Source organism: Thamnophis sirtalis, unplaced genomic scaffold (genome assembly GCF_051295495.1).
Source record: "Thamnophis sirtalis isolate CommonGarterSnake01/CBP01778 unplaced genomic scaffold, rThaSir2_p1.2 scaffold_4, whole genome shotgun sequence".
Taxonomy (NCBI): Eukaryota; Metazoa; Chordata; class Lepidosauria; order Squamata; family Natricidae; genus Thamnophis; species Thamnophis sirtalis.
Window position 1 is genome coordinate 108,491,737 of NW_028261384.1, and position 27,584 is coordinate 108,519,320.

The window sequence follows — 27,584 nt, forward strand, 5'->3', positions numbered from 1 at the left end:
GATATTCCTTCCTTATATTTTCTCTTTCCTACTTATATTTCATATTTGGTAAAACAAATTTCTTGCACAATAATTCCATTCAGCCAGGCAAAGGGAACATTGTGGAATAGTTGTCTTCTGTGAGAAGCAGTTAGTGAATCCAAGCAGTGACTTATTTTTTCCCTGAGTGGAACTGTGGATCTAGTTGACTGCCTACATAAATCCTTGACTCCTTAGCAATATTTTCACTAGTGGCTTCCCAGTGTATTCTTGCTAGTGACAAAAGAGTATGACTAGCTCAAAGTCAACTACTTGATTCATACCAATGATTGTCTCCCTGTTTCAAACCCCACACCAAACTCGCTCTATGAATATATCTGATTGAGATTACTGTCTATTTATTTATCTTCTGAAGGAAGTGATTATATACTCTGTCCCCTTTTTGTTTTCCCTACTGATGCCAATGTTTTTTACAACTTCTGTTTTTAAATTAAATGATTCATTTTGTATGAAATTGTTTAAAATTGTGGACTTAGATATTAAGTATCTTAAATATTTAGATGTAGATTTTTTCATGATTCTAATAATCACATAATTTCCAATGAGATGAGATGAATCAATATGTGTAGATGAACAACCTGCATTTTTAAAATACATTTGGACAATATTATGAGAAATTGACTGCTTACATTATTTTCTTTTAAAATTTCCATTACTTTATAGCTTTCTCTCAATTAATTTTTCCTGTTTTAGTTTTTTTATTATTATTTTATTATTATAAGGAGCAAAAGCATCTGCCTACCATCACTAAAAAGTGATCTATTCAACTCAAAGAAAAAAAAATCCCTCCTTAGTAAGGCAGTCTGTGAGAGTCTCACTTATGTTCCCAGAATGATACTTTTCCATCTTTTACCCTTATAATTTGAAGAGTGGTAATAAAGAAAAAATGCCATTTAAGCAAACCTGGCCTAACCCCACTACACATACTGAGAGATAGTTGGTCAAATATTATGAAATAAAAGAGAATATTTGTAATTCAAATTTGAAATGTGGGTGGCTTGGTGCTCTCTAAACTTGCTTATTTTCTTGCAGACAATTTGTTTCCCAAGCATTGATGACGTTATCTAGTCTGAGTAATGAAATATATACAAAAAACCAAGCAAGGTCAGAAAATTCAAATGCCAACACATTTGGAAATTTTATTCTCAAATACACTGCATATCAAAGAACAATGTTCTTTTTCATCAATATGCAACAATTTTTTAATGAACCAGAAAATGTTTCAATGAAAAATACTAATAAAAAATCAGACAATACAATAATGAACTCTCAAATGCTGAAAACATTTAATGAATTTTTTTTTCCAGAATGGTGACAGAGAATTACCAGCAAATCTTAGCTTTGGCCTTTGCTGTAAAGGAAATCAATGAAAATCCTAGGATGTTACTAAATATTACACTGGGGTTCAATATTTTTGACAGCTATTTAAGTTCCAAATGGACCTATCATGCTGCAATACAATTTCTCTCTTCGAAAAACAACCTTGTGCCCAACTACAAATGTGGCATCCAGGATACTCTCTTGGCAGTAACTGAAGATCTGACTTCTGAACGCTCCTATTGGAAACCCAATATTTTGGGCATCTACAAGATTCCACAGGTGGGATATTTATATCTAGAGAAGGAGACAGAAAATACATGAGAGGTTTTTCATGCCTACAGATTTTCCCCATAGATGCTATTGACAGAAGACTAAAGAAGAGGAAGATGTCATAGAGGATGGGGAAATAGTTGCATTCCTGCACAATCAAAGTGATCTCTAAGAGTTTAAAGTCTATTAAAGTTCTAACTGTATATAGTGCATGGCCCATCAAAGATAAATTCTCAGCATTTGAGGAATGTTCAAAAAGGTAGTTCTTGGTTTTTATTTAATTTCATTACCAGTTACAGGACAACTATGTGACATTGCATTGATGATCATCAATGTTTGGAAGAGGTGAAATAACATACAGACTGAAATATATTTTAAAGATTTGAAATTGCATTCCTTATTCATAAACACTTTCCTATATCTAGGATACTTCTACCCCAGTAGGAAGATATTTTGCTCAAAATCACTGTCTTCTATTTTATTTCAAAAAAGGAATGAATTTCATTTTTTCCACTTAAAAGTGATTTGTTAAAATTTGGAAAATCAATATGAATAGTAATATTAACATTGGAAGTGTTAAATAGAAGTATTAGACAAGGTTCAGAAATAAAAGTTTTGGAAATCAAAAGAGAAAAATACAAATTACAGGGATTTGCTGCTGACCTTCTATTCATTCTACAAGAACCATTGGAAACTGGCTCCAAGCTAATGGAATAAATAGAGGAATATAGAAAAGTGGCAGGACAGAAAATAAATAAAGAATGAATGAAAGAAATGAAAACATAGTTTAAAATCTTACAGATAAACAGAAAAATGAAGTGACAAAGAAAATAGATCTTCAGGTAATTAAGAAGATAAAATATTTGGGAATTTACTTAACAGCCTGAGGTGCAATAATTAAAGAACAAAAATTTACATGGTTAATGTGAGAAATAGAAGTGGACTTGGAGAATTGAAAAAAAAAACTTGCAGCTGTCAAGGGTAAGAAAGATAGCAACTGTAAAAATAAATGTCCTGCCAAAGCTATTGTTTTTGCTTCAAACAATTCTTGTGAAACTAGATAATGCATTTGATGAACTAAATGCGATAATTTTGAAATATGTCTGGCAAGGAGAAAGAGCAAGAATAAGACTGAAAATGTTCCAAGAGCCCAAAACAATGGATTGGGAGCTTTATTACCAGGCCTTGGCAGTGACTTTGATGAGGGATCACAGGTCTGTGACTAAAAAGCTGTTTGATTATTTTCATCTAATTTCCATGTATTTTTCTGTGCTGAAAACAAATAAAATATTCAAAAAACTCCTAGACGTCATTATTTGCCACAACATGCAAAATTATCTTCAAATTTATCATTTTTAAAAATTTTTTGGTATTTTTTATATTATGGGATTTTAACCAAATTTAAAGTCCAAATTACTATTAATTAATTCACATAAGTGCATTTAAGATATAAAATGCCAAAAAAACCTTAAAGAGTTTGTCCGAGTTATGTAAAAAAAATATAGCATTGTAAATCTGACTGTTAGCAATATACACATAAGCTAAGCAACTTTTAGATCTGTCCTTCTAATGGTAGAAGGGGTTAATCTTTCCTGAAGAATCCAGTGGGAGGGAGACACAGGGCAGATAGCAGCATCTCTGGTCAGTGCAGGGGCGTGGCCAGCACTGTGACATCTTGTGTACAGACACAGTGCTGCTTTCTCCTGCATGCCACACTTGTGCATGAATCATCATCAGGTTTTTGGTTTTAGGTTGTCCACACTTTTTCATCGCAATTCATGTTAGCTCGTCATTCTTCAACCGTTATGTTATGGCTCCGTGAAAGTGTATTAACTCGCCAGACAGTTTCTGTTTCATCTGTGGTGAATACACAGTGTTAAAGCAACAGCAGAATATTACAGACTTTGTGAAAAAAGTATATTTTGCATAGTTTGGACTAAAAATTGGAGATTAAAATAAAGTTTGGGCGCCTCATAAAGTATGCAAACGGTGTGTTGAGGACCTCCGAAACTGGTTCAAGGGTAAGAAAAAATCTTTCCATTATGGATTCCTCTGGTATGGCAATAGCAAAAGAACCATAGTGATGACTGTTACTTTTGTTCATGTGATGTGAAAGGGTTTTATTCCAAGTGGAAGCATTCCATTTCATACCCCAATCTTCACTCAGCAATTCATCCCATCCCCCATGGCACAGATATACCAGTACCCAAACCCCCTGCTACCTTGGAAGAGATACCTAGCTCCGATGAAGGTGAAGTCATACCTGAACCAGATGATGAATCAAGTTCTGACTTTGAAGATGATACAAGATGAAAATTGTTTTTCTCAGGAGAAGATGAATGATTTGGGAAGATACTTGAATCTTCCCAAAGATGCCACTGATCAAGGCTGAAAAGCAGGATATTATTGTTGCCAGGAGTGTCATCTTTATGATTCAGACATCATGAAAAAGAGTTTGTTCCTTACTTCACCCAGGAAGACAAGTTGGTTTATTGCATTGATGTCGAAGGTCTGTTGGGTCAATTTAAAATCCAATATGATTCAGAGCAATAGTGTCTTTTTATAGATTCTTCAAGAAAAAGTCTCAAAGCAGTTTTACTCCACAATGGTTTTTACGCTTCCATACCTGTAGGTCATTCTGTACACTTGAAGGAAACCTATGAACTTAACTATGAAGACCATGGTTGGCAAGTGTGTGGGGACTTGAAGGTCTTGTGCATGCTGCTCGGGAAACAAGCTGGTATACCAAATACGCTTGTTTTCTGTGTCTATGGGACAATCAAGATCAACAAAATCATTGGACCAAGAAAAGTTGGCAGCTGAGCGTGCTAACAGTTAGTGAAAAAAATGTCCTCCGAGAAACTTTGTTACGTTCCCATAAAGTTCTTCTACCACCTCTCCACATAAAATTGGGATTGATGAAGCAATTTATAAAATCACTACCAAGAGATGAAGAATGCTTCAAATATCTGGTCACCAAGTTTCCATACCTGTCGGAGGCAAAATTTAGAAAGGTATGTTCATCGGACCAGACATTAGAAGGCTTATAGTTGATCAAGAGTTTGTCAATACCATGACGGATCCTCAAAAAGAAGGGTGGATTGCATTTAAAGAAGTTGTACAGAAATTGTTAGGCAATAACAAAGTCCCTCACTACAAAAAAGATCATCGGAAGAATGCTGAAAGCATTTCAAGCTTTAGGTTGCCTGATGAGTTTGAAAGTGCATTTCCTCTACTCTTACTTTGACTACTTTCCTGAAAATTTGGGAGCTGTGAGTGAGGAACAAGGTGAACGATTCTACCAAGACATTAAAGAGATGGAAAAGAGATACCAGGGGAAATGGAGCATTACAATGATGGCAGACTACTGTTCGATGCTTCGGAGAGACATTCCAGATGCTATTCACAAGCATAAATGCACCAAGAGGAGCCTCACAAGGAAGAAGAATCGAGTTTGCCTTATTTAACATAGTTACCTAAATTGTCAGGAAATTTGATGTCCTATGACAAAATGGAGGTCATTTTTGGATTCAGCGCAACAAAAAACATAAAGATTACGTGGAATAATCAAAACAGCTCTCGAAAATTTTTTTTTTGCAGACCTGTAAATCGATAAATCTTAGAAATAGAAGATAGCTACTGTTGGAGGGATATGATCTTCAATAGGGATGGCATGCCTTTTTGTGGTATGGAAAAAATAAAATATATAAATACTTGAAAGACATTATGTAAGGAATGCTCTACATCTAATATGAGAAAGAGCTAAAGCATGTGTGTGTGTGTGTGTGTGTGTGTGTGTGTGAGAGAGAGAGAGAGAGAGAGAGAGAGAGAGAGAGAGAGAGAGAGAGAGAGAGAGAGAGAGAGAGAGAGAGAGAGAGAGAGAGAGAGAGAGAGAGAGAGAGAGAGAGAGAGAGAGAGAGAGAGAGAGAATATCAGTCTGGCTTTCCACAATGGAAGCACTGATACATTTAAATGTTGTAAATTCGGGAAAAAATGTAACATATTAAATATTTTAAATAAGAAAGGGGAACTTAAAACCAAACAGAAATTACAAAACTATGGGGTGGACCTTGCATGGTGGCCACTATACAATTGAGATATGGAAAGATGTAAAGATATATTGTTACTATAAAGTGCCAACAAAACTTGACCAGATACTACTAGGAACAGATGAAAAGCTAATAAAGAAAATCTATAGCTATTTATAAAGCCTTAAAATGGAAGATGAACAAATGAAAGAAACAATGCTAGCATTGGCCAAAATATTTGGATATACTATAGAACTAGATAAATAGCAAAAACTTTGGAAGATAAATTATAAATTGACAATAGCAACCACCTACAAAAGAAATCTGTATAAAAAAATTTATAGGTGACATTTGCCTCCCGCAAGGCTAGCAAAGATATTTAAACCCATGTCCACCAAATGTTGGAAATGCAAGCAGATATCAGGTTTATATTCCCATAAGTGGTGGAAATGCTCAAAGGCCAAAAAATCTGGATGTAAATACAAATATGGTTAGGGAAAATAACAAAGCAACACATAGATTTAAAGCCAGAAATATTTCTTAGGTATATTGCCAGAAAAATATAACAAAGTGAATGTATATTTAATATTTTGACCAAAGTGAGAATTGTATTTGCATAACATTGGAAAATGAGAAAACTCTTATAGATGAAAATATAATTAAAATATTTTTTAGATCGTGTGGAAATAGGTAGGTTAACATTAAAGATAAAGGACAAAGAAGACACAAAAATTTTAACTTGGGATTTGTTTTATCAATGGTTAGATAATAATGATAGCAATTAGAAGTAAGAAGAATATTTTTACGTACAAGTAAAGAATATTATTACTTTTAATATTTTACATAAATGTTTTTTAAAACTTGCACTGTTTACTAAATAGTTAAATATGTTAAAGAAAAATGTAATAATATTTTTTTTTAAAAGAACTGGAAATTGGAGAACAATTTAATGGAAAGGTAAAGATCTCTTAAGTGTGTTAGATTTGATTAAGCGGCTCATATATTATTAAAGTTCTATGATTGTAATAAATGCAAAAAAAATCAATGAAAAATTATATAACTGAACAAATCCCACTTTCTTTTTTTCTTCAAGATATTTTATTTTATTTTATTTTATAATATAAAATTTCATTTTCAACTAAACAGTGTGCTGTCTGGGTACAAATAGTTTTAGAAAATAGTAATAAAAATATTTACAACAGTGTTCATTGCTTTAGTAACAACAACAACAGCTCAGAACAGCTTATATTTTAAAAAGGTACTTGGATGCTGGCAGCAACCTGTATCAAACATCAACACCAGTTTAATGATATTTGTGATACATATATTGCTACCAAAAGTATCTGCTTATAGTTCATCGTTGCTTCCACCATCAAACTTCTCCCCTCTTCATCTACAAACATTTGTCTAGCATTTATTCTTTCTTTAATATATAAGTCCACCCCTCTTTTTTTCTTTGCTGTGCTAGTGAAGAATATAATTTCCTAATTTTAGGATATTCCAATAATTTATTATGTTGTTTTCTTTTTTTAAAAAGTTTTTTTTTAAATTTTAATTGAACAAAGTAAAAGTCAATTAATAAAGTTTCTAAACTCCCTCCCTTTTTTACCCCCAACTCGCTGTTTAGAATTTGTATCCAAGTTACTTTTGCCAATATCATAGCATGTATATATTATTAAACAATATACATTGACATTTCCTTGTTGTTATTATAATTGGCTAAAAATCATTTACTATTTATGTCCCATCTCCTGTCGTCAGACCCCCTCCCCCCAAAAAACCCTTATGATATGATCTAAATAAAAATTTGTTAAATTTATAGGTCTTTTTCCCAGATTGCAATTTACAACATACATCCAAATTTCTTTTACTAGTTTGCCAGTACATGTATATATCATTAAGCTGTATCCATTATCATTTCATTATTATTATTATAGTTAATTATTTGTTAATGAATAAACATTTAATAACAATCTAAAACAATCTAAGAATTACTAAATTCCTACTTATTGATCATCAAAATCAACTATTTTTTTTATTATCAACTTTCATTGTCAACTGGTATCTTTCAAGTAGCAAAACAGTCTAACATCTCTTGCCAATTGTGGTGTCAGTCTTCTTTTTTTCTCCTTTATAAAGTTTTTATAAACTTCTCCCCACACTTTATTGGGTAATCTCATTGCCCTCTTGGGATCTCTTGGGTAATCTCATTGCCCTCCAGCTGATAATAAAATTAGCTTGGTTGTCAATTGTGCTTTTGAAAAAAAAATCTCTTCTTAAGTTTAGCAAGTCCAATATTTTTTCTTCTGTATCTTGGAATCTACGGTAGAGCTCCAATTCGTCAAATTCCCTTTTCCATACTCCCTTCTTTCCACTTTCACCAACATTTGCTCCATTAATAAATTCATCTATTGTCTTATGTTTATCTTCTATGTCTTCATTCTCCACTTTTGGGGCTAATGGGGATTGGATTTCCAGCTCGATAGCCCCTGCCGCTTCTGGATGTCTATTGCAGTTGTGAGGAGCCGAGGAGAGTGTGGAGAAGAGCGCGAAGGTTCTTGGTGCTCCGGGAAGCAGGAGAGGCGCGCGGTTTGGTTTCTCCTCCCTGGATGTCACAGTAGCAGCCCCAAACTCACCGATCTCAGTGTTTTTCGCATCGGGGTGTGCTGCAAGAGCATGCCCCGATGCGAAAAAAACAGAGATCGGTGCGCTTGGGGCTGCTGCTGCAACGTCCAGGGAGGATAAACCAAGCCGTGCGCCTCTCCCAGCTGCTTTCGTGGCTTCCTGGAGCGCCAAGAACCTTCGCGCTCTTCTCCACACTCTCCTCGGCTCCTCACAACTGCAATAGACTTCCAGAAGCGGCAGGGGCTATCGAGCTGGAAATCCAATCCCCATTAGCCCCAAAAGCCGCTTCTGGACATTTATTGCAGTCGCGAGAAGCGGAGAAGAGTGCAAAGGTTCTTGGCGCTCCAGGAAGCCGCGAAAGCAGCTGGGAGATCTTTTTTCACATATAAAGCGCACCGGGTTATAAGCCGCACTGCCAGTTTTGGATCAAATTTTAGGATTTTCAGTGCGGCTTATAGTCGTGAAAATACGGTACTCTGAATATTTCATCTATTGTAGCACACATCTCCTGTTTAACCACCTCCAGGTCATCCACCAACAATTCTGCCATTATCTCTGTGAGATAATAAACTTGCTCATCTTCTCCTTTTTCTTCCTCAATGTTCTGGAACCTCAAGAAGCATTTAGTTTTATCCATCTCCAATGTAATTATTATTCTCTCAAGATTTTTATCTTCCTGTGTAAGTCTGTTATTTATGTCTTCCGCATTTTGTCTGTTTGTTCTGATTTCTCTTCTATTTTCTGGATCCATTATTCATTTTTAGTTATTATTTATTGAATATTCTCCATTTTATCATCCATCCTATCCATTATTTCTTTCATGTCTTCAAAATTTTTTGTTGTAGTAGTTGGAGCATTGATTTCAATTCTACTTGCATTGTGTTCATTTTTTCCTATTGCAACATGCTATCCAAATATCTTTGACTTGCTGAACTAGATGCTGCTAAGGATAATGATGATGATGGCACAGATTCATTTCCTCCCCCAATTTACCTAGTTTGAAGTACTTGTCATTTTAGATAATCTTAAAAACATTAAGTTATTTAAAAGAGATAAACAACAATAACACAAATATTATACTAATGATTCCTCAATCCTAAACCAATTTCCCACTTTAAAAAAATATTTTTACAAGTCAAACTATTACCAGAGCCCTTTTACTTTTTCCCTCTCTTCTAATTCTCAGTTTCCAAGTAATTTCACACTTTCTTTTTATTGTAATCCCAAAAAAAAATGTTTGTTAGTACCCAACTTCTTTAAACACTGTTCTCTTCTCTTGATAAATTTGTAATTGACATAGACCCACCAAAAACAAAAGCTCATAAATCACCAAAGGGAGAGTTCAGGGGGAAAAAATAAAAATAGTAATTCCCTGCTATTTCCCGGTCTCTGTTTACTCTGCCTATTAAATTTCCACATAGGTTCAAAGAGCTATAGTGTCTAAAAACTTACACTGTTTCACTCTTTGTCTCTGCTGCCTCATATAAACAATTTGCCAGTGCAAGTGTTATTTGTAGCAGAAAAGCTAAACTTCAGCAGAAATTCAAGGTCATTATTTTACTCACTTTTACTTCTTTGGTTTTTTCTCCACCTGTAGATGTCACTATTGCTCCATTACTTTTCTTTTACTTTCTCATTAACTTGTATTGTAATAACTGACTCAAAGCTTTTTAAAAGTCCAAAAAGTCAGAATTTCATATTTCAAAAAAATTACAACTTAGACAATATTATAGTTAAAAACTGCAGTCCCACATTTCTAGCTGTAAACAAATTTTTCTTCCCTGAAAGGTTCTCTTTTCATGATTTCAAGTTCTATAAATACCTCTCAAGATTGCTCACCACTATTCTTGGGTAGTGGAAAACAAACAATTCCACCTTCTTCTCTTTGACTCCCAATATCACCAAGGTTTGTTTTTATGAGACAAGTTCCTCAACAGAATTTGGAAAAGTCTCACTAAGATCAATCATACTGTTCCTCAGTTTTTATGCAAGCTTCATTGGTCAGCTGACACAGTTTCCATCAGGCACACAATGGGCAACTTTTTCTTCCCACCAGATTGGGAGCTTCCTCCAGATCAAACAAAGAGCCTGTGGTCTCTTTGTGATCAACAAAGTTTTCTCTCTGTCTTCATCACTCCTCCGGGATGATTTGGGTTCCTTGGAACCTCGTGGCTAATCAAATTCCACACAATTCCATGTAACCCCATGGAGATGTGTCATATCACCACAACATCAGGCCCACCTACAACTACTTGCTATACCTTATTGAAATAGAGGACATTCATGATCATTTGAAAAACAGTATTTCTTATCTAAATATCTTTTCAGTTCATCTATGGCTCTGGAATGGTGGTGACAGAAAAGGACCATCTTCTTTACTACTATCAAATGACTCCAAGTCTACTTCATCAATATAGAGGGATTATGAAATTACTGCAGCATTTCAACTGGATTTGGATCACATTCTTTATTGCCAATGGGATGCATTTAGAGACTGTTATGAATGTCATCATTCCAGAATTTGCAAAAAATGGTATCTGTACTGCAAAGGTATATACATTCATTTTGTGTCATGGTGAAAACCTCATGAAATGCGTAGAAAAATCTTATTATGATGTCATGAATAGCAAAGCGAAGGTGCTGATTTTCAGTGGAGGCCTGCGTTCCATGATTTTTTTGAGATGGTTGCTATCTTTTAAATTTGGGCAAATTATAGGAAAAACTAAAGGCCATGTTTGGCTTCTAACTGTTGGGATGGAGCTGAAAAACATCATTACAGCCATTGATATGCCAATACACGAATTCCATGGTTCATTTTCCTTTACAGTCCATTTTGATGAAATCCACGGATTCCAGCCATTTCTCCAGAACAGAAACCCTTTGAATTCAGAAGGGGATGGTTTTATCAGAAATTTCTGGGCTCGGACATTTGACTGTCCATTCCAGGGCTCTGGGTTCCATCCTAAGAATAGGGATGCCTGCACAGGGATGGAAAGACTGGAGAACCTTCCTCAGCATGTCTTTCCCATGAGAATCACAGGCCAAAGCTATAGCAACTACAATTCTGTTTATGCTGCGGCTCATGCCTTACATGCCATCTATGCATCAATATCCAGACAAAAGGCAATGGATGAAAGGGAAAAAAGGAAGCATCTAAATCAGCAGCTCTGGCAGGTAATGACCCAAAAATTATATAAAAAAAGAATGATATGTGGTACTTTTGATTTGGTAGAGTTGCAGTATCTTTTCATCCTAACCAGTATAGTCAATGAGAACCTATTGTTCATTTTACAGGTAATCAATATTGTATTCTTGTTGGTTAATGTTTCATTACCATCATGAATTCATTTCCACAAAAAAGTTGAAATTGCAGTTTAAAAAGAATGAAGAACACCAAGCTATGCAACACAATAGTCATATAAGATATAAAGACTACTGTAATTTAAAAGTTGTACAATGACCATGAATTTAAAAACCATAGTATTTCATTCATGTTTGGTGTTTTATGAAAATTCTTATGTTTTGGTTTCAAACCAAAAGATAACAAATTTCAAGATAAAACAATTTAAAATGTGACCAGAAAAATAACGAAGAAAGAAAGTTTTACAAATAAAGGAATCCTATTTGATACTGAAATAACAGTTTTGATGTCAGGTGACCTTCCTTTACATTGTCTCTAAATCCAGAACTAGATCCAGCAAAACCTCATTAACTTCTGCCTTTTTATTTCCCATTTCAGCTGTCTAATCTGCTAAAAACATTATCATTTAATAACAGTGCTGGAGATAAAATTTCCTTTGATCAGGAGGGCTCTCTACTTGCAGGAATTGACATCATTAATTGGATTACCTTCCCAAATGAATCTTTTATTGGACTGAAAGTTGGAAGGATGGATCCATGGGCACCTCCACACCAACAACTTATCATTGAGGAAGAGGATATTGAATGGCATCCAATATTTAACCATGTAAGTAACATCATATTATCATGTATGGAATGACTTCAGCCACTTGATTTTTTTCCACTGATCTTCATGCCATTAATATCAGTGAACTTAGTTTGAAATACATTCTCTTCCTTGCAGGGTTCCAATATCAGTTCTTCCAGATAACGTTTGTGTTCTTGATCAGAGTTCTCTGGATTTCCCTCAAGGTGCAGCCTGTTGAGGAAATCCAAGAAAAGGCTTCAGAAAATTTGTTCAAGTTTCCTTTAGTTTTTCCTTGATCAGTATTGGCCATAAATAATGTAATATAATATACAATACAATACACAAATTGGAAATGCTAATAATATTCTACTGGGTGTTCTGAAAAAAGTTTATCTTTCTCTCACAAGATTGACCCATTTACCTAAGTTGTAGTAATCTCAGCTGAATCAATTATTAAATGTTAAGGAATATTTTGTTATTTTTTCTCAAATAATGTTTTAGTAATATTAATTCTACTAACAATTTGAGAATGTCACTATTCGATACTCAAGCATTAATATTTCTGAGATTTTTGAGGATGATTCTCTTCATCTTATCTTGCCAACAGAAACTACCTATCTCTGTTTGTAATGACAATTGTCAGCCTGGCTACCAGAAAGAAACAAAGGAGGGAGAACCATTTTGTTGTTACAATTGTGTGCCTTGTCCAAAAGGGTGGATATCTAACAAAACAGGTGAGATGGCAGCTGAAATAAAGGGTCAAACAACAAGTACAACAAAGGGCTGTAACATGTTTTTCTATAACTGTTTCCTAACTTTCTTGTAATATGAATAACCACTGTCTATACAGAGTCCTATATGTGGGTTGAGGAAATGAGATGAAAAACCTGTCAGACTTGTTCCTGTCAGGTCATTTGGGAAAGAAAGAACCTTGACTCCACTAATTTCCTAAGGGTTGCTGATTGCAGAAAAGTCAGGCTAGAATTAAGTTTTCCACCTGAAAGATTATATGCTTTCCCCCTTATTCCAGCCATCTCATCAAGACCAGTTTGTCTTCAGCCAATGAAGAACCACACAGGGTCTTTTTGAGAATCAGTGAGATTTTGGGGCAATCTATCTTCCATTCTCAGGTTGCAGGGCCTTTGAGTATTGGCACAAAGTGTGGTTCCATCTTTCCCTGGCTTTCATCAAGTTGTCATCACCCCTCCACATTTCCTGTGTCATCACTGCATATGTTTGTTGTCAATTTGCCCCTCACACACTCAGTGTTCCCTCCACCCAGGATGTCCACAAGGTGTGAAGCCAAATATGGCAGAAATGACAGTGCCAAAGAGTTTTTTAACTTGTTTGGGCCATCTCTAAATTAGGATTACTCGAGAATGATTTATTTTTTTCTTTTTTTTCTTTTCTTTTTCTTGTTTCAAATATATATTTTATTCATTTTCAGATTCCATTTTACAATCACTTATATACTGGATATTTGCTATAAGAAAAGAAATAAAATAAAATAAAAAGGAAAACACAACTCATTCACAACCCCACCTGACACTTCCATCCTCCATACACCCCATCTTTCCCCTCCAACTTTCCTTTCCTCCCTCTAACACTCCCCTTCCCTACTTCCCTATCCCCTCAAACCTTCCTTTCTCCCCTTCCTCCTAGCATTCCCCTTACACCCTCCTTACATTCCCCTTACTCCTTCCTTACTCCTCCCTCTTCTTTCCCTCTATCTCTCCCCTTGGTGTATTCCTTTATTCAACTCTTATTGAGCTATAATATGATAAAAAAATAAAGAAATAAAAAATAAATGATTTATATTAACTGGTAATATTAGTTCCAGATATGTTTTCTCCACCTCGATTGAAGGAAAATGGGGGAGCTTTGGTCAGCAAACTTTCATCCCCCTTGAGTTTGTATCCCAGTTTTGCATCTACTGGAACCATACTGCCCAGGATGCATCACTCATTTTTTTCATTCTGCTTGGCCACTTGATATCGTTCACAATATTATTCACGAATATCATAATTTGCTTTGTTGTCCGTGTACTTTAGAATAGTTTCTTTTTAAAAAAGGAAAGTGACTTAGCAGTGCATGCAACAATTTATAGGCTTTAATGTGAAGTCAGAGCAACCAGAAACAGCTTGTCACATAAAAAGTGATGTTTTTTTCTTATTCTTTGTTATTCTAAGGTCATTCATTCAGTAACAAATGAACCATTACATATTTTCCAATTTGCCTATATTTTAAAAATGTCATTAAAATTCTACTGCTACTAGACAACTAACTGAAAGAATTAAAAACACACAATTTTTCCCTTTTAATTTTGTGAACTTTTGCAGATATGGATAATTGTTTCAAATGCCCACAAGATCAGTATGCAAACAAGCAACAGAATGGATGCATTCCAAAGGTCATTAGCTGTTTGTCCTATGAAGAACCTCTGGTTTTGATCATAGTTACTTGTACAGTCTTGTTGTCTGCTACTACTATTCAGATCTTGAAGACATTTAGGAAGCATCACAATACTCACATAGTGAAAGCGAACAATCGTGATCTTTCTTACATTCTTCTCATCTCACTTCTGCTCTGTTTTCTTTGCTCATTGTTCTTCCTTGGCAGATCACTAACAATAACATGTCTCCTCCGCCAAACAACCTTTGGGGTCACTTTCACAATGGCAATTTCTTGTGTGTTGGCAAAAACCCTTATTGTAGTTCTGGGTTTCATGGCCACAAAGCCAGGATCCAAGATGAAGAAGTGGACAGGGAAACGACTGGCCAGCTTCATTGTTGTTTCTTGCACTTTTCCTCAAGTAGGCATCTGTGTTTTGTGGCTTGCAACATTCCCCCCTTTTCCAGATAGTGATATGCTTTCGATAAGTGAAGAAGTTGTCCTTCAGTGTAATGAGTCATCACCCATCATGTTCTATCTTGTTTTGAGCTACCTGGGATTACTGGCCATTGCCAGCTTCACTGTAGCGTTCTTTGCCCGGAAGTTGCCAGACACTTTTAATGAAGCCACTTTCAGCATGTTGGTGTTTTGCAGTGTGTGGTTGACTTTTGTTCCAACTTACCTGAGCACCAAAGGAAAATACATGGTCACTGTGGAGATCTTCTCCATCTTAACCTCTAGTGCTGGGTTGCTGGGGTGCATCTTTGCTCCCAAATGCTACATTATTCTGTTGAGACCTGAACTGAACAAAAGAGAGCATTTGATCAGCAAAAAAACCTGAAGATGTCAATTTTGCAGTGGCAGCATCCCCAATAGTACCAGAAGAGGATAGGAATGACATTTTAGTGATATAGCTTTGTATATTTATGAGTTAAGTTTTTTCTTTCTTTTTCTTTCTTTCTTTATTTCTTTCTTTCTTTTTTATTTTTTTTCTCTCTCTCTCTTTCTCAACATATCCCTCTCTCTTGCTCTGTTGTGTGTTTCTCTCTCTGTCTTTCTCTCTGCCTATTTCTTCCTTCCTTCCTTCCTTCCTTCCTTCCTTCCTTCCTTCCTTCTTTCCATTTTATATGTTTTGAATTTTATGCAGAGTGCTCATTTTCTGGAACGCACATATAGCCATCATAAACTGACATCTAAATTAACCAAATCCCTTTCAAAATGTAACATAATTTTAATAATAATTAAAAAATAAAGAAAGCTTCTGGTTACAGTCTTTGCGAGAACAGCTTGAAAATGGCAGTCTCGAGTGAGACCCACAAAATTCAGCTGGTAACTACTGCCAGGAAACCCTTCAGGATCATAGCCCCCCAAAATGGGAAGTGAAGGAAGGTGGCGCACTTTGCTGACCATGAGAAATTCCTCGTTTGGTCTGAAGCAAGCTCACCAGAATGGCAGTCAAGAAAGATGAGACAATGGGGGACCAAGATTGTGCAGAAGCAGTGTAATGACAGAGCATTGAAACTGGGTGAGATAATTACTACTTTTACCCTAATGGCTTGCAGTAACAAAAAGAATATGAAAAGAAGACTCCTAAGCTTAAATTAGCTGCACACCAAACACCTAGAGAAAAAGAAAAAAGAACCAGAAGAGAAAAAGTGGAAAATTCCAAAAAGAAACTATAAAATACAGAAAAAATGGGGCGGGGGGGACAAAAATATTTTGAAAGTTACTTCAAGGAAATGGGTATGGGTATTTAAATAATGCAACAAAAAGAGATAAAAGACACTCAGAAGGGAAAGATTAGTAGATACAAAAAAATTAAAAAGAGATATAAGAATCCAAGAGAGAGATGTACAAGATTGACCAAAAGTCAATAAATGATTGAATTCTAGAAAGATTCAGGGATGACGGATAATGAGAAAATATATTAATAAAATGGGAAAATACCATAATCCCAATAAATGCAGATTAGTAGATGGTAATCTAATATTAGGTAGAGTGAATGTAATTAATTTAATAGTGTATTAAAATATATTGTAATCCCATGATGGATTGAATATTGTTAATAATTGGTGATATTAGTAATTCCACACATTTGGAACATTGAAACTATGTGGAAAAATGAGTGATATTCATAATATTGAAGGATAATACCTAGAAAGGAATAATAAATATCAGGCACAAAGATTTGTTATTTATGTTTAAAAGAATTAATGGGGAAATATAAAAGGAATATGAAATGAGATAAATATTGTTGAAGTTAGAAGTTAAGAATTTCACATGCTATTTGTATTATTATTGTTGATGTTGTTTAAAAAAGATTTGACCCAGTCAATGCAATGTCCACAAACTATGTATGTTCAGAACTAGAAAATAAAAAATAAAATAAAAAATAAAGATATATTGGAAACTACAGTGTGATGTTGAAATTCTTTAGTATTTATTATTTATTGCTTTCTACTTGGTCAGCATTCTAGTTGTGCTGTAGATGAGATATTCTCAACTGGAAAAGAAGTAATCTGGTTTATTAGGCCAAAGGTTCCTGTTTTATTTTTTTCTTGTTGCAACATAGAATCTTTTCAGTTTGTTAGGAATATTTTCTTTAAAAGACCCCCTGCCTAGGCAGTAAACCTATACTATTTTAGACAAATGGGTATCCAATATCTTCTTAAAGACTTCCAGTGTTGGCGCATTTACAACTTCTGAAGGCAAGCTGTTCCACTGATTAATTGTTGTAACTGTCAGAAAATTTCTCCTCAGTTCTAAGTTGCTTCTCTCCTTGATTAGTTTCCACCCATTGCTTCTTTTTCTACCCTCGGGTGCTTGGAAAATAATTTAACTCTCTCTTCTTTGTGGCAACCCCTGAGATATTGGAACACTGCTATCGTGTTTCCCCTCTTCCATTAAACTAGACATACCCAGTTCCTGCAACCGTTCTTCATATGTTTTAGTCTCCAATCCCCTAATCTTCTTTGTTGCTCTTCTCTGCACTCTTTCTAGAGTGTCCACATCTTTTCTACATTATAGTGACCAAAACTGAATGCAGTATTCCAAGTGTGGCCTTACCAAAAATTACCTAAAATATAGTTTCTTGTGAAATCAAATGGTTTCAAAAATTGACAAGAATTTGTCTTTGGTTGAAAAGTAAAAGTTCTCAATCTTCTATTGCTTACAATGAACTGATAGAGCTTTTAACTACTTATGCTGTCACTTAAGATAATTTTTTTTACAAATTATTTGTTTTGTTTTTGTTTAAGTTATTCTTTAAGTGATTATGCTGAATAGGCATATGCACATACACATGAAATCATACATATATAAGAATACAGCATAAGATAAAAAGCTGGACTGGCTGAATCATTATGTGGATAACTGTCTCATAGTATATAGAATCACAATGTTGAAAAAGACCATTTCAAACCACTCATATTGGACCGGCCTCAACCTGTGGCTCTTAATCTTTGCAAGTTGGAGTCTTTTTATCCTGTTGCAATGCCAAATTGCTCTTGACATTAAAAGTTCATTTGTTCCTTAACATACCTTCATTAATCTGCACCCTGTAATGATAGTCTTGATCTTATAGTCTTACATCCTGTCTGGGATATCATATATACAGAGGTTTATTGTAGCTTTCCAATAAAGGCTAAATATCAGTTTACATGAATTACATGTAATTTTTCCTTGGACTTAGTTTCTGATTTGCTTGTCCTTCTCAGAATCTGTCCCAATTTACCTTAGCAAATACAAATAATGATGATGTAAAGGTATATAAAATGTCCTTGGAAGACTGGAAGAGCCACTGACTAAACAATGGTCTAATACATGAAATCTGAATGTGCAGAAAAATGCAGGCACTGCAGATATCCTAGGAGAGACCCTAGCTTCCTGCCTTCTTGGATTGTAAAGGTGAGAGATATAACCTTTCAGATTTGCAAGATTATGTTACTGTAACTTTACAGTAAAGTAGAGCTAGTACTAGAGCTAGTTCCCCTGGATGTGCTTCTTGTATGGAGTACCTCACAATGCTGACATGTAATGACAGTACTCCATACATTCCTCTGAACTGAACTCTGTATCCATTTTCCTATAGAGTAACTCACTCATCAGAGAGGCTTATCCATTTACCCATGCTGAAATAATATTCAATTCTGCATATTTTGTGATTCTAACATTACGGACAGATGCCTGTTTAATCAACGATTCCACTATCATATTTATTAATTAAATGTTTAACATGTAACATAATCCTCTTTACTCAAGGAGATATCATTTATAGTATTGGAAATGTAGCTATTACAACTAGTAGTTGGAGATCTAACTCTAGGTACTCCATTAGGTTTTCTGATTCCTTCTTTAAACTATGAAATCACCACCATTTGCTAGTTTTTATTACTTCATTCAATGAAATAATGTTCCTTTTCTTTCCCACATTTAGATTTGGCAAATGCTACATTCTGATATCCTGTACAGAGATGTACAACTTTTCCTTCTTCACTTCTTGAACTGCACTTGTATCATATTTCAAAAAGGGTGCATTCTCCTCTTTTTGAAATGAAAATATCCCCATGGTCAAAAGGAGTTAGTAAATAATTAACTCCTCAATTACTTGGAATGATTTTTTTTAAAAAAAACAAAGTACAACTTATTCATGCCTGCAACATCTTTCATTAAATCAAGCAATAGAACTGACCCTAGAAAACCATGAGTATAAAATGAGAAAAAGCATGCAAAAGAATAACCTTGCAGATGACATTTTACATACTTGTTTCTTGATGTCTAATACAAGCATGTAAGTTTCAGCATTTATTTTTTAAAATATTTTTTAAATCCCATATTTATTAGATTTACAGTGTATTATGTGATACTCTTTTCTTCTTTTATTTCCAGACAATCACAATCCATTTAGGGGAATTAGATGGAGACAAAGAGAGTCTGATCCAAAGGATTTTTGCCAAAAGCAGGACTGGAACTCATAGTCTTCTGGTTTCTAGCATGGTGCTTTAATCAGTAAATAAAATAAGCTGTTATTGGTTATTCCAATTTTAAAATATAATTATTCCTTTTCCTTCAATTTTTATTTTTGCCATAGACATATCTAAGATATTTTGAAGACAGCCTTCTTTCTTTCCTCATTCACTCCTTTCTTTCCTCCCTCCCTCCCTCCCCCTTTCTTTCTTTCTTTCTTTCTTTTCCTTTTCTTTCTTTCTCCATGGAAAAGAAAGAGTATTTCATTTTCTATAAACTCAAACAAGTTAGAAAAAAACCTAAGTGTAATTATAAAGCATAGATATAATATGTGTATGTTAATAAGAACCTGACAACAGCTGGATCATTCCATTCTAAACTATTTAATGCTTGTAAATGATCTCCAAATATACCTCATGTAATGACCTCATGTATTATAATAGCCTAATAAAGTGATAATTAAGACAAGAGTAACCACTGCTAGATTCTGGGTGAAAATTGGCATGTCAACTGAAGGCCCTTCCCAACCAGCAGCAGCATTGTCCACCAGGAATGTCAAGATCTGCTTCTTTACAAATATTATCATCTTACAAAGAACAACATGGAAGGCATTAAGGAACCCCTGTTGGCAACATTGTGTTGTGGGGAAATGTTCCCTTTCTTCTAAGCTATTTACCATATTTTCTAGGGTAATTCTGTTTTATAACAAGTAAAAAGCTCTGTTCTTCCAAACCAAATTTCCCCCTTCTGTTTTCAGATCTTCAAGTTATTCTCTGGACAGATATTTGAAATAGTTCAAGCAAAAGTTGACAGTGGAAAATTTTGATTTTGTCTCTCAATTGCTTAGGGTCTTTGTGTTTCTAATATAAATTGTAAACATTAATATATATTAATGATATTTATTAGAGGTATAAATTATTCAGAATTGAAACAAACAAGTTTGGACAATCTTTTTGAAGAAGCTGTATGTTCCTTCCAAAAGCTACACATTTTCCAGAGTTCATACAATAGTCATAATAGTTCAGAAAAAATGCATTATTTTTACCATTTTAATGTTTCTTTAGCTTGTATGTATGTATGTATGTATGTATGTATGTATGTATGTATGTATGTATGTATGTGTTTATGGTTGTAAAAATCTAATAGATACCTTTCACCCTGGCTTCGCTGATAACGGATAAGAGCCTGTGGCCTAATGGCAAAGAAGTCTGCCTAGTATGCAATATAGCCCAGGTTCAAATCCCAGTAAGGGTATGGCTAGCTGATGAGAGCTAAATAGCTTGAAATAGATCTATACTAGTCTCCCTTTATTTATTTATCAGCACAAATAAAAAAACACAAATATAAGAAAGGCAACAGTAAAAAACATTGGGTTTCTGTCATGATGGACTCTTGTGACGAGCCGATTGACAGATGATGGAAGCAGTTAGCTTCCTCTCATAATTGGAGCTTACCAGGGGTTGTAAAAATCTAATAGATACCTTTCACCCTGGCTTCGCTGATAACGGATAAGAGCCGTTATGCATATAGCCCAGGTTGCAATATAGCCCAGGTTCAAATCCCAGTAAGGGTATGGCTAGCTGATGAGAGCTAAATGGCTTGAAATGGATCTATACCAGTCTCCCTTTATTTATTTATCAGCACAAATAAAACACACACACACACACACACACACACACACACACACACATATATATACACACACACACACACACACACACACACACACACACACACACACACACACACACACACACACACACACACACACACATATATATATATATATATATATATATATATATATATATATATATATATATATATATATATAACTTTATTCCAATTGAAGGGAGAACAGAGTGAATCCATCAATCACTTCTTTTAAGTTGTCCTACAGTGAAACTGTAAAAAAGGATAAAATCCTGGTCTTTATTAGGCAGAAATCAAGAAGGCTTGATTTTAGAAAAAAACATTTTATGCAGGCATACATTTCTTTGTCAGATCTGTCCTTATTCATGTTAGAATCATCTACTTATACACATATTTACAAAAGAATAAATTTATGTTCAGCAAGAACATAGAAGTCTGAACTATTCCCATTTATTTCAAGTCTTATATGGAAGTGTTATAATTGTGTAAGCAATTATATGTGATAGAGGAGTCTGATTAAGTCAATTTACACTATTTGAATTAGAATGAATATGATAAATATATTTTTGGGAGACAGAACAGTTTAATTTTCTACTTCTGAAAAGGGGAAAGATTGACATGGTAATGCTAAGCTGCAAGCACAAGGTTGTTTCTTATTAGTAAGTCCCCTTGATTAGATTTGTTTTTATTCATTGAAACTATAAACCTTAACCGATAAACCTCCTGATATTGTAAACTTTTTACTCATAAGATTGTAGCCACTATCTTTCCATATAAAAGGTATAATAAGAATAAAGATAACATGCTTCTCATTGTGTCCCTTGAAACAAGAATAATGATTTCTGCTGTTCTCCTGTCTCCATTTTAATCATTTTCACAGGGGCTTCTTCAAATAGCAAATACTCAGTAACTGTAAAATAAACCCCAGATTCACAGATAGTTATATAAGGATATTGATAGACAGACAGACAGACAGACAGACATGATATATGGTATGTAAGTAGGTAAGTAGAGCTGATATACAGTGTTGGACCTGCCACAACTTAAACCTCTAAATAGAAATCACCCTTGGCTCCATTTGTTGAGAATTACGCAGTCAGGGGAGGCAGGGAGGCAGGGAAGGCAGGGCCTCACCACTGTCATCATGAAAAGAAAAAAAATGTAAAAGGAAAAAGGCTGAAGTAGTTGCTGCCAGAGTCACAGTGGATGACTCTGCTTAGTGCTTAACTATTTAAAAAGCCTCTTTAAAAAAGTGCCCTCCAGTGCCTCATTTAGTCTATCTTTATGATCACTTGAGCAGAGTTAAGCAAGGGTTAAAAGCTGAAAAATTCCTTATGTAGATGAGGCACATTTTCATCATGGCAGATAAGAGCAGAGTTAAAATCCTCTGTGAAACAGCTGGAAAGGATATGTGGGTCAGAGGGAGGGGGAGGAATTCAAAATTAATGTAATTTGTGAGTAATTGTATTATTGTAAGTAATCTGTGTGTGTGTGTGTGTGTTTGTGTGTGTTTTACCCGCCTCTACTGGCTCGCTGGCTGGAATATTTTTTATGTTGGACAGGGCTTTTGTAACATAGCAGCAGGGCTTTTGGACATAGCAGCAGAGTTTTTGGACATAGCGGGACGCTTCTATGTTGGACACAGCGGAAGGGTGTTCAAACACCCTGGTATTGTGTCCGCCCCGCCACCCCAGCGCTAGAGGCAAAAGCTGCCCTGCTGCATCCAAAAGCCCTGGCGCTGTGTCTGACATAGGGCGGCTTTTGACCGCTTGCCTCATCAGCCATAAACCTCACCACACGTCACTGGAAATATGTAGGTTTTTTTAGAGATCAAGTTTATTACACAATTGAAAATTGTATGCCAAAATCCCTAAGTTCTACTTTCCCTCCATTTACTGTCTCTCTTTACCCACCCTAGTATTACCAACTAAGTTCAGGCAATATGTTTTTTTTTAACAGCCAGTCCAAGTGTAGTTTAGTATGCAGCTCCCTCCTTCTTCCACCTTGGTGACCTTGAGGCAGTGTTTCAAAAAGATACAGCACTCCCTTTCATTTCCCAAAGCATTCCAAACTTCATCCTCCCCCCCAAACCTGAGTTCATGGCAGTCTGTCACCACATAGTAACAAAGCACACACAAGCATAAGGTGGCTGACAAATAGGTAGGTAGGTAGGTAGGTAGGTAGGTAGGTAGGTAGATGATAGATAGATAGATAGATAGATAGAAAGAAAGAAAGAAAGAAAGAAAGAAAGAAAGAAAGAAAGAAAGGCAGGGCAAGCCATCAGTTATAGTCAAATAAATGGCAAATGATCTATGAATTATATTAAATCAAAGTGCTATTGACATGGTTCCCCTATGGGCAGTTCCAATGGAAATTAATTGAAAGAAGTTAAATTCATTCATCATTCTGTATACTATTGCTTTCAATATAACTCTTTCTCCTCTTTCTGTTTCATTATCAGTGGAAATGCCTGGAACTATTTGTAGAAATTGAACTATAATAACTAAACATCACTAATTCTTTACAGTGCATGAGTAGTTGAAAACTACATTCAAATTTTAACAAAATCTCAGCTTTTCACTGGTAAGTATTCATCTTCAGACCATATTCTGCCTAGAATTTTTAAATTATTTTTATATATTTTGCTAGCTATTTTTATTGTTTAAAACAAGGAGATTCTATATGTGACAAAATATATGGAATGCATTTTAAAAGTAGCATTTCTGTCAGCATATAGATAATATAAAACTGGGTAAAAGCTACATATTCTGAGCTGAGCTAGCACTAGAATTAATGAATAAGATGAAAACAGTCACGTTGCTTATAATGATAGAGATATAGGTCAATACCTTTAGTTATAAAAACACAAATTATCATATATTTGCAGTCTTAGAATCAAAACTTATCAGAAATAAGCATATTTGTGCCTGTAAACATAAGTATTTCTTTTTCTGGTTATAGGTTTTCAAATATTTAGTTGTTAAAAAACATTTCAAATTTCTCTTAATATCTTTACATTGTTGATACATGCAAGTAAATGCATTTTGTATCTCTTTCGTTTAAATATAAGAGATATTAATTCTGAAACCTAACAAGGAAAGGACACAGGAATTGAATTATAAATGTTTGTCACCTATATAATCTAACAAAAGAACAAACCTGGAGCAATATATTCAGCTGAATTGATTATTAGTGTTACTTTTAGATAAAAAAAATACATGAACATACTGAGTGCACTTTTCAATCCATTTCCTTATTGGCAACAAATATTTCCCTCCTTTTTAATTTAATGTTTGACTTATTTCAAATATGGATTCATTTCACCCATAAAATTGAGTAGTTTTATATCGGTATTGTCACCTGCTTGTTCTTCTTTCCTTTTCTGCTTATTTTTTGGTATGTATGTATGTATGCATACATATACACACACTCACATTTCCCCCCTGATGTAATGAATTCTGAATATGGATTTTGAATGCACATGTGTATTTCAAACTTAAAAGAATTCAAAATAAAATTAAACTTGTTTCAGATTAGAATAGTACAAATTATTTGTTTACAATTAAAATGTGAACATCATAGGTTAGGTTCTGATATTTGTATGAAATTAGTATTGCTGATTTTCTTTTTGTCATAAATGTAAAAATAAAATAAAAATGACCAAGTCCTAAATATATATGTATTTTCCTTGTTGCCTTCTTTTTTCCTGCTTCCTTCCATACAGGAAAAGCACCCAAAAATTATGAATGACAATCGTACCACACCTACTGAATTTGTACTCCTTGGAATTTCTGAAAGAACTGATTTACAAGCGTTGCTTTTTGCTGTTTTCCTGATAATCTACTTTTATATCCTAATGCGGAACATGCTAGTTTTTTTGGCCACTATTTCTAGTCAGGCTCTACACACTCCCATGTATTTTTTTCTTAGGCATTTATCTTTCTTGGATATCTGTTATACATCTGTCATTCTGCCTCTGTTGAAGTTTAGCATTCACATATGATAAAAACTAAATAGAAAATTTCCTGAGGTTTCTCTGGGGAAAGATGAACTTTTTCATATATTTAGCAAATGCAGATTCTTTCTTTAATGATGTCATGAGCATCACTAATGTAGAAAAAAAGAGAGTTTTATCCTAATGTTTGATATTATTATTATTATTATTATTATTATTATTATTATTATTATTATTCACAAGCTAGATGTTTAGACTGAATTTGGTATTTTTATCAACTTATTGCAATCTTTCTCAGAAATTTATGATAGGCAGGTATTGTTATTTGATCATGTTAAATGTATCACTGCAGGATGTAAGCTGTTCCAAGTAAAGTTGTCTTTTTGCAATTGACTGATGTTTATTTGCCAATGCCAATGGTAGTCTAGTAGTGCTCCAGTTTGGGGGATTGCATCCAAGCTATCTAGTTCTACTAGTATTTGCTTTGCTTTCTTTTGGTATGGTTGTTCTAGTTCTATTTGTACATCTTTGTATTTGGTGATCCCTCACCTCCCAGTTCCTTCTCTTCTCTTTTTCTTCTCCAACATCTACTATCCAGACTGTTTTGTCTTTTTAAATTGACAATAGTTAAGTCTGGGATGTCATGTGGGAGATGGTGATCTATTTAAATTCTAACACCCCAAATTTCTTCATTTCTACTGCTATTGCTATTTCTATTATTTTGTCTGTTTTCTGGTCTGACTAGTTTATGTTTGCAGGCAAATGGTATTTCAAGCAGATATTCCAATGCACCATTGTTGCTACTTTGTCGTGCCATTTTTGTGGTGGCATCATTACTATTATTTCATTCAGCCATTTTTATATATGACTTGCATATATAATTCGGAGTCCTTCGGGATTGGGCGGCCTATAAATTCATTAAGTCTAAATCTAAATCTAATAATTTGCTCATCTCCTATTTTCTCCAAAATGACAATTGTAACAATGGTTTCAGTTGAGAGATTGTGACTGGCCCAAGGCCACACAGCTAGTTTTGTTATATCTGAGATTGGGGGAATTCTTAGTCCCCTGTTTTACACAATTATAATATTGATATTTATATCATTTTGCTTAACAAAAAGAAAATAATAGGATTTCTGATATTAAAATACTTTTTGGAATTACAATAGAATATGAACTCCTATTTGATGAGTCACCTTCCATACAGGTTTTTTTTTTCCTTTTCACTTCCTATTAGTTCCAAAACAGTTGATATGGAAAGGGGAAAAAACAACAACCATAAAACAAGGAATAACATTATATATTAAATATATGAGAAGAGATCTTGTAAGACAGGGATGTCAAACTGGCAGCTCACCAGCCAGATGTATCATGCACGGGCCATTTCCATCTCAGTGTAATGAAGGGGGGAAACATCGCAATACATCACATGATGCAGCAAGTTTGACACCCGTGATGTAAGATATATAGCAAATAGGTAAAATAATGGTGTTCTTTGAGTATCACTCCCCAAAATAACTGAACCATATTTTTTTTCCCTAAAAACTACATAGGTGTCCAATACAAATGATTCTTCTGTTGAAAGAAACATTTCAAACAGTAGAAGCATGAAATTGGGTTGAAAAATCATTTTCATTGGATTTTCCTGTATCAGTATTCTGGTTTCTCATTATCCTTTTTATAATTTAAACTTTATACTTACATTTCTCTAGAAACCTGGAAATGTCTGTAATAGACTAAATTTTGTTTTAAAATTCTTGAACCTTCTAGTTCTTAAGGCATTGTATATTTTGCTCTGTTCTGATTGTTGTTAAAACATATTGCTCTGAAATAGAATAACTACAGTTTTCCAGAGAAAGGCTGCACTACTCTGTCCTAATGGGGCAAAAAGTTTATACTAACTTAGTTGTAGCCTCTTGGTTGAGTGGATTTCTCATGTCTTTTAGCCATACAACTATGGTATTCACAATGCCTTTTTTGCAATTCTAATATTATCCATCATTATTTTTGTGACATTCCTCCATTATTGAAATTGGCTTGTGGGAATACGTTTAGAATTGAAATAACTGATTTTGTAGTTGTGGTGATTTTTGCAACTTTTCCTTTTCTTCTGATTTTAATGTCTTACTCTGGAATCATTGCTGCCATTTCAAAGATCTCATCCTCTGAGGGCCGGAAAAAGACTTTCTTCACTTGCTCCTCACATCTCATGGTTATGACCTTATTCTTTGGTTCTGCTTGTATTAAGTATATGAAACCCAATTCCACTTCTTCTCCAAATACAGACAAATACATCTCCCTTTTTCATACAATCATTAGCCCTGCTTTAAACCCAGTCATATACAGTTTGAGGAATAAAGAAGTGAAAGGTGCCTTTATGAGACTCTGGGAAAGGACACCACTGGATTGA

General features: G+C 34.5%; 1 protein-coding gene across 1 annotated transcript; it reads left to right on the forward strand.

Annotated features, from left to right (window-relative positions):
- The first annotated feature begins 1,347 nt into the window (after positions 1 to 1,347).
- On the forward strand, positions 1,348 to 27,584 carry LOC148046074 (olfactory receptor 10AG1-like). The gene is given in 3 exon segments (XM_087714483.1): positions 1,348 to 1,638; positions 27,020 to 27,148; positions 27,150 to 27,584. Coding segments are annotated over 3 exon segments (855 nt in total).